The sequence below is a fragment of the Toxorhynchites rutilus genome, chromosome 3 (genome assembly GCF_029784135.1).
Source record: "Toxorhynchites rutilus septentrionalis strain SRP chromosome 3, ASM2978413v1, whole genome shotgun sequence".
In the NCBI taxonomy this organism is placed as follows: domain Eukaryota; kingdom Metazoa; phylum Arthropoda; class Insecta; order Diptera; family Culicidae; genus Toxorhynchites; species Toxorhynchites rutilus.
The window spans coordinates 81,947-90,943 of NC_073746.1; the positions used below are offsets into that span (position 1 = coordinate 81,947).

The 8,997-nt window shown below is 39.2% G+C and overlaps 2 protein-coding genes across 2 annotated transcripts; both read right to left on the bottom strand.

Annotated features, from left to right (window-relative positions):
* Positions 1 to 1,820: 1,820 nt before the first annotated feature.
* On the bottom strand, positions 1,821 to 3,386 carry LOC129777204 (F-actin-capping protein subunit beta). Its single transcript, XM_055783335.1, has 4 exons — positions 3,219 to 3,386; positions 2,545 to 3,129; positions 2,077 to 2,327; positions 1,821 to 1,989 (listed from the first exon to the last, which is right to left on the bottom strand). Exons 1-3 carry the CDS (start codon positions 3,219 to 3,221, stop codon positions 2,088 to 2,090), a joined length of 828 nt encoding a protein of 275 aa, XP_055639310.1. The 5' UTR covers positions 3,222 to 3,386; the 3' UTR covers positions 1,821 to 1,989; positions 2,077 to 2,087.
* A 3,612-nt stretch (positions 3,387 to 6,998) lies between these two features.
* On the bottom strand, positions 6,999 to 7,819 carry LOC129777205 (F-actin-capping protein subunit beta-like). The gene is made up of 2 exons (XM_055783336.1): positions 7,649 to 7,819; positions 6,999 to 7,559 (listed from the first exon to the last, which is right to left on the bottom strand). The coding sequence occupies exons 1-2, from the start codon at positions 7,649 to 7,651 to the stop codon at positions 7,014 to 7,016; spliced, it is 549 nt and encodes a 182-aa protein (XP_055639311.1). The 5' UTR covers positions 7,652 to 7,819; the 3' UTR covers positions 6,999 to 7,013.
* Between the last annotated feature and the right edge of the window lie 1,178 nt (positions 7,820 to 8,997).

Sequence of the window (8,997 nt, forward strand, 5' to 3'; positions counted from 1 at the left end):
TCCGATTGAGCTGATATTTTGCATAGGGTGACCATTTTCGTTGGCACCCTCATGTACATGGCCGGTTTTTCAAATTCGATGATTTTTTTTTCCATACATACATTGCCACCCTAACGTACATATACAAGATCCAGTTCCTGTAATAATATTCAGAAGGTTCATATAGTATAATATTGAAGTCCTAGCCTGCGTCAATAATTGCGGTCGGAAAGACCAACTACATTTAACACTATTATTTAAATCGAATCGAGCATTCGATTCGATCCCTATTATTAACACATCGAGTAAACATTCGTATTATGTAAATCGATTAAATCTGATCGAAACGAGGCTTTTCCTCGAACGTCACGTGTTGCTAATTACATATTAGGCTGTCAAAAACAGTCCTGCGGTTTTTTTTTTGAATTTTCATTTGTTCATAAAATTAGTTACAATCATCTGTTTTAAGTCAAATATGCGCCGTTTTGTTCGATGACTTGTTCCAACGAGATGCCAACTTCATAATACCCCTGTTATAGAAGCTCGCTTCCTAATTGGCAAAAAAACTCGGATAGCCAATTTTCATAGGCCTCTTTGTGGCTAACTTCTGACTACCTAGCTCGTTCGCCATGGACAAAAACAGGTGGTAGTCACTTGGTGCAAGGTCCGGACTATACGGCGGATGCAAAAGAACCTCCCATCCGAGCTCCCGGAGCTTCTGGCGCGTCACCAAAGAAGTGTGTGGCCTGGCGTTGTCCTGATGGAAGACAATGCGGCCTCTATTCATCAAAGATGGTCTCTTCATCATGAATGCTACCTTCAAGCGGTCCAGTTGTTGGCAGTACAGGTCCGAATTGAGCGTTTGGCCATAGGGAAGCTGCTCATAATAGATTATTCCTTGACAATCCCACCAAACACACAGCAGAACCTTCCTGGCCGTTAATGAGGGCTTGGCCACCGTCTGAGCCGCTTCAGCGGGCTTCGACCACGACCGTTTGCGCTTCACGTTGTCGTAAGTGTCCCACTTTTCATCGCCAGTCACCATCCGCTTCAGAAACGGATTGATTTTGTTGCGATTCAGCAGCGATTCACATGCGTCGATACGGTCAAATATGTTTTTTTGCGTCAACGTGTGTGGCACCCATACATTGAGCTTCATTGTGAATCCAAGCTTTTTCAAATGGTTAATAACGGTTTGATGACTTATCCCCAGCTCTTGGCCGATGCTACGGCTGCTACTATGCCGGTCTTTCTCGGCTAATTCAGCGATTTTGTCGCAATTTTCGACGACAGGCCTTCCGGAGCGTGGCGCATCTTCGACGACCTCTACACCAGAACGAAAACGTTGAAACCATCGTTGTGCGGTGGAAATGGAAACTGTATCGGGTCCATAAACTGCACAAATTTTATTGGCAGGTTGAGATGCATTTTTGCCTTTGTCATAGTAGTAAAATGTCGGATTTTCTCTTTATTTTGCTCCATATTTACGACACTATAACTCACAAACGACCTAACCAAACAAAACTCTGCCAAGGACTATATTATAGCGCGCAAAAATACCTTTCCAACAAGCTATAGTATGACTCGATACAATGAATACAACTAGAACTACGCGCTTACGACACCTCGCGGAAATACCGCAGGACTTTTTTGACAGCCTAATATTTTGAAATGTTACCCAAATTAAAGTATTAAAGAACACATGATTAACATGTGAACATTTTAGGTTGGATATGCTTGATGTTACATTGTCTGCTATCATGCTGGTATGAAGTCGATTTACCTTCTGAGAGCGCATCTCTATGAGATTATTCAAACTGAAATGAATATAGTCAACTTGCTGTAGTTCTTAACACCATTAAAATAATTTTTATTCACTATTATTAGCATTACAAACATCATTATCTGTAATCAGTAATAAACTTTCCCAGTTTTCTGTTCTGCTATAGTAGAGGATTGAATCAGATTTGTTGAACGTACAACAGCAACAGCATCAGAACACAGATTGTGCTAGAAAGAGACATTCAATTGAACGCATTCTACTATGAAATTCAGCACAAATTTAATGATGACAATGACGGCAAATTGATACACAACTCATATTTCTTTCAGTTTTCTCCTTTTCCAGTTCGCCGAAGCAGCGCAGCGGCTAAATCCTTTTTCATTGCAGCTTGTTGATTAGTATCGGCCAATGATGGAATACTTCTTAATCCATTTACAATGTCCTTTGTTTTACCAAAGTATATCTCATTCAATGTGTTGCGAATCTTATTTTCCATGTCTTCCACAATGCGGCCAATATTAGCAATATGTGGACTACTCTCACTTACAGGTGCATCCTGCTCGACCTGTAGAGAAATGTTTTAGTAAATTTCAGATTATTAGCTATTTTTTCATCTTTTTGTGGAAAAATTCTAAAGTAGAGTTGCGTTTCACTTGCATAATACCGACATAATTTAAAAAAATATGCTTTACAAAATAAATTTCAGTGAACAAAATGTAACACACATTATCGAAACTTGTTAGTTGGTACCATAATTTCATCTCTATATATCATACTCATACCTGTCTAGTCAAGCTTCCACCAAGATTGATTGTTCCGGATGATTGCTTATGCGTCTGCAACCATAACATTGCAGTCGAAGTTAATTTATAATGCGCTGTTCTGCCAGAGCTTTTCTCCTGAACTTCAACAACGTGTATAGAATCCCAACATCCTTTTGTTTTCAAATTTCCTTCTCCAGCTTTTTTAATTAAGATCACACCAGCAAAGCCGTGATCCAAATCCCACAAATATGCAGATGACACGCCACCTTCATAGTACATTTCACGATATTGATCAAAAGCGTGATTTGCTTCGATTTCCAATTTACGAAGACGTTCAGATGGCATGGATCCGTCCTCTAACGGTGGATCATAGGTATTAGACCACGGGGATCTATATGAGTCACCATCACGGTTGTAATCGCACAGCAAGTAGTCTTTACCAGTTTCTTTATCTTTAGCTATTTTTAATGGTTGATCGACAGATGTCAATAAATCTTCGCATAAGGCTGGAGCGAGGTCAATCAAATCTATTAAATTTTTCTCGATCTGCTGTGGCGGAAGTCTTCTCATTAAATCTAATGCACAGTCCATCTGCTGTTCCGTCTACAAATGGACAAAGAAATAGATTCATATTTTGTCATTAATTGGGTGTGACATGAAATATTCTTCTTTCGGAAAAAGTTAATAATCACCATCGTCGGATCGTTCCGTTATAATGAATTTTATCACAGAACGTTTTTAGTCAAACCACTATTGTATTTTCTTCACGAATTTCCCAACTAAACTCTGAAAATATTTCTCCGGATTAGTTCATTAAAGACGATGATTCTACGTGACAAATCGTACATTAGAGTGACCATCGTTTTGACAGATTCGGCTACAATCACGTTAAGAGTTGCCAGACGAGAAGTTTTACTGAAAAAATCATTCGATAAAGGTGACCATTCATTGTTTGTCCGGAGGCCAAAGATTAGATGCCTTCGACAAATAATGTTTGGTTTGATATTTGTGTAAACACTATTTTGACGTAGGATTACGTCTTTCGGGAACATTTTGGGGTACAAATTGAAAAACGAATATCGATCGCATCGTGAAAAATGTCCAATTTCAAACACGTATTGCTCAGTCATTTCATGACGGATTGATGAGATTTTTACATCAAAACATTGCGGCACTCTATAACAATTTTTCACCTTGAATAAAATAATTTATATCATGTAATTAACTATCGAACAATTGAAAAATCTCAACCCCTATCCAAACGGTACTGATTGGTCGAAATTGACGTCATTTCTTTTTCGCCTGCTTCGCTTCTTTCGTTCCCCGATAAGTCAAATATTTGCATGGCGAGCGAATGGGGGGCGCCTATTTCTCACATACCAACTGACGGTAGCATTTTTGGATTTCTCATTCTCGTTCAACGCTCAGATCGGCAAACATCTGGGCTTCTAGTGTGCAGTGCTCTACAAATTATCCAACACCATACGGTGCGGCAAAGGGAGCAAAGAAGAGGAAGCAGCGGAGAGCATCGAATTAAATCTAGTGTGCATTGCTGGTGCGCTCCTCTTCACATCAACAATTGGATGCGGCAAAGGAGGCAGAGGAGCAAAGTGCATGGTATCACAACTCGCTATCCATCGTTTAGCTCGTCGTGGTTGTGCCAATCAAACCCTCGCAAATCGACGCACAGAAGCCGATGGCGCCAAAGTCAAGGAAAGCATCAGCGAATCCGTAAAAGCTACCGCTACCAAAACTAAACTGCTACATCCGACGCAGCAGATTCCGTACAACCCATTAAACCATTCCAGTCCTTCTCAGGACTATCAATTTGTTTTGAAACAAAAGAGTTTATTTTACTGTTTTCCACTTACCACAAAAACTATATAAAACTATGATCAAAAATTCTGTTTATTTTTACATTTTCTACTAACAACTAACAACCATCATATCACGTCTAGAAATGTCTAAAATTTTCGTGGGGGCATATTGCAATAACCGATTCATTCGAGGAAATGTCTATAAGTATTCGATTAATCGAGCGAATATTCGTTGACCAGACATCGATAAAAGCTACGTAAAATATAATTTTAAATAAACATCGAAGTGCTTCTTCTTCTTCAATGGCACTAACGTTCCTAGAGGAACTTCGCCGTCTCAACGTAGTATTACTTGCGTCATTTTTATTAGTACTTAGTTGAGATTTCTATGCCAAATAACACGCCTTGAATGCATTTTGAGTGGCAAGCTCTAGAATACGCGTGATCACAGTGCAAGTCGGAGGAAATTTCTTTGACGAAAAATTTCCCCGACCAGAACGGGAATCGAACCCGAACACCCGGCATGTTAGTTACGACGCTAACCACTCGGCCAAGGGAGCACCATCTCGACTCGACCAAGGGAGCACCATCGAAGTGCTAGATAATATATTTTTGACGTAGGATTACGTCTTTCGGGAACATATTGGGGTACAAATTGAAAATCGAAAATCGAGCACATCGTGAAAATGGTCCAATTTCACACGCTTATTGCTAAGACATTTCATGATGGATTGAAGTGATTTTTGCGTCAATCAATTCCGGCACTCCATAGAAATTTTTTACATTGAATAAAATAATATATGTCGTGAAACTAACTATTGAACAATTGAAAAATCGCAACCTCTATCCTTACGGAAATACCCGATTCTGATTGGTCGAAATTGACGACACATGCGGCGGCTCATGTACATACAGCTGTTAGTCAGTATTTTCCTGATGGATTTACGAGATATTTGCATCAATCGATCTGAGCACTCCATAACAATTCATTACAATGGATGAAATAATATATCATATGAAATCAACTATCAAACAATCGAAAAATCTCCAAACGGAAATACCTCGTTCTGATTAGTCGAAATTGAAGATACAGAGAAATCGGCATTGCAAAGACATCAAAGTAAAGGGAACTTTTGTTCCCACCGAAGTGTGTTCCCTAAACAGAGTCATCAAAACCAAGCTGCCTGGAGGAAATCGGCATTGCAAATACATGGGGAGCTTTTGTTTCCACCGACATGTATTCCCTAACAGAGATTTCAAATTCAAGGGGGAAATCAGCATATAAACCTTGAACCTAGAAATGTCTAAAATTTTCGTGGGGGCATATTGCAATAACCGATTCATTCGAGGAAATGTCTATAAGTATTCGATTAATCGAGCGAATATTCGTTGACCAGACATCGATAAAAGTTACTTCAAATATAATTTTAAATAAACATCGAAGTGCTTCTTCTTCTTCAATGGCACTAACGTTCCTAGAGGAACTTCGCCGTCTCAACGTAGTATTACTTGCGTCATTTTTATTAGTACTTAGTTGAGATTTCTATGCCAAATAACACGCCTTGAATGCATTCTGAGTGGCAAGCTCTAGAATACGCGTGATCACAGTGCAAGTCGGAGGAAATTTCTTTGACGAAAAATTCCCCCGACCAGAACGGGAATCGAACCCGAACACCCGGCATGTTAGTTGTGACGGTAACCACTCGGCCAAGGGAGCACCATCTCGACTCGACCAAGGGAGCACCATCGAAGTGCTAGATAATATATTTTTGACGTAGGATTACGTCTTTCGGCAACATATTGGGGTACAAATTGAAAATCGAAAATCGAGCACATCGTGAAAATTGTCATGATGGATTGAAGAGATTTTTGCGTCAATCAATTGCGGCACTCCATAGAAATTTTTTACATTGAATAAAATAATATATGTCGTGAAACTAACTATTGAACAATTGAAAAATCGCAACCTCTATCCTTACGGAAATACCCACTTCTGATTGGTCGAAATTGACGACACATGCGGCGGCTCATGTACATACAGCTGTTAGTCAGTATTTTCCTGATGGATTTACGAGATATTTGCATCAATCGATCTGAGCACTCCATAACAATTCATTACAATGGATGAAATAATATATCATATGAAATCAACTATCAAACAATCGAAAAATCTCCAAACGGAAATACCTCGTTCTGATTAGTTGAAATTGAAGATACAGAGAAATCGGCATTGCAAATACATCAAAGTAAAGGGAACTTTTGTTCCCACCGAAGTGTGTTCCCTAAACAGAGACATCAAAACCAAGCTGCCTGGAGGAAATCGGCATTGCAAATACATGGGGAGCTTTTGTTTCCACCGACATGTATTCCCTAACAGAGATTTCAAATTCAAGGTACCTGGGGGAAATCAGCATATAAACCTTGAACCTTCTTGGCTAGTTCGGTTTATTATTGCTAACGCTCTCCAAAATATTGATTTTTATCGTGAATTCAATCATCTACGAATATAAATTCAGTGCTGTACTATTAACTCATCATCATTGAACAAGTTAATACGTTAACATGTTGGAATCTGTGCGCGGTGCGCGCCATTATCAAATTAAGTCGCAATTCAGTGTAATAAACATCAATTTTATGATGTACATTGTCGTAAAATATATTTAATCCGCATCATATGAGTATATTACGCTGATGCAGTTTGTGTGTCGAAGTTAATTTATAATGCGCTGTTCTGCCAGAGCTTTTCTCCTGAACTTCAACAACGTGTATAGAATCCCAACATCCTTTTGTTTTCAAATTTCCTTCTCCAGCTTTTTTAATTAAGATCACACCAGCAAAGCCGTGATCCAAATCCCACAAATATGCAGATGACACGCCACCTTCATAGTACATTTCACGATATTGATCAAAAGCGTGATTTGCTTCGATTTCCAATTTACGAAGACGTTCAGATGGCATGGATCCGTCCTCTAACGGTGGATCATAGGTATTAGACCACGGGGATCTATATGAGTCACCATCACGGTTGTAATCGCACAGCAAGTAGTCTTTACCAGTTTCTTTATCTTTAGCTATTTTTAATGGTTGATCGACAGATGTCAATAAATCTTCGCATAAGGCTGGAGCGAGGTCAATCAAATCTATTAAATTTTTCTCGATCTGCTGTGGCGGAAGTCTTCTCATTAAATCTAATGCACAGTCCATCTGCTGTTCCGTCTACAAATGGACAAAGAAATAGATTCATATTTTGTCATTAATTGGGTGTGACATGAAATATTCTTCTTTCGGAAAAAGTTAATAATCACCATCGTCGGATCGTTCCGTTATAATGAATTTTATCACAGAACGTTTTTAGTCAAACCACTATTGTATTTTCTTCACGAATTTCCCAACTAAACTCTGAAAATATTTCTCCGGATTAGTTCATTAAAGACGATGATTCTACGTGACAAATCGTACATTAGAGTGACCATCGTTTTGACAGATTCGGCTACAATCACGTTAAGAGTTGCCAGACGAGAAGTTTTACTGAAAAAATCATTCGATAAAGGTGACCATTCATTGTTTGTCCGGAGGCCAAAGATTAGATGCCTTCGACAAATAATGTTTGGTTTGATATTTGTGTAAACACTATTTTGACGTAGGATTACGTCTTTCGGGAACATTTTGGGGTACAAATTGAAAAACGAATATCGATCGCATCGTGAAAAATGTCCAATTTCAAACACGTATTGCTCAGTCATTTCATGACGGATTGATGAGATTTTTACATCAAAACATTGCGGCACTCTATAACAATTTTTCACCTTGAATAAAATAATTTATATCATGTAATTAACTATCGAACAATTGAAAAATCTCAACCCCTATCCAAACGGTACTGATTGGTCGAAATTGACGTCATTTCTTTTTCGCCTGTTTCGCTTCTTTCGTTCCCCGATAAGTCAAATATTTGCATGGCGAGCGAATGGGGGGCGCCTATTTCTCACATACCAACTGACGGTAGCATTTTTGGATTTCTCATTCTCGTTCAACGCTCAGATCGGCAAACATCTGGGCTTCTAGTGTGCAGTGCTCTACAAATTATCCAACACCATACGGTGCGGCAAAGGGAGCAAAGAAGAGGAAGCAGCGGAGAGCATCGAATTAAATCTAGTGTGCATTGCTGGTGCGCTCCTCTTCACATCAACAATTGGATGCGGCAAAGGAGGCAGAGGAGCAAAGTGCATGGTATCACAACTCGCTATCCATCGTTTAGCTCGTCGTGGTTGTGCCAATCAAACCCTCGCAAATCGACGCACAGAAGCCGATGGCGCCAAAGTCAAGGAAAGCATCAGCGAATCCGTAAAAGCTACCGCTACCAAAACTAAACTGCTACATCCGACGCAGCAGATTCCGTACAACCCATTAAACCATTCCAGTCCTTCTCAGGACTATCAATTTGTTTTGAAACAAAAGAGTTTATTTTACTGTTTTCCACTTACCACAAAAACTATATAAAACTATGATCAAAAATTCTGTTTATTTTTACATTTTCTACTAACAACTAACAACCATCATATCACGTCTAGAAATGTCTAAAATTTTCGTGGGGGCATATTGCAATAACCGATTCATTCGAGGAAATGTCTATAAGTATTCGATTAATCGAGCG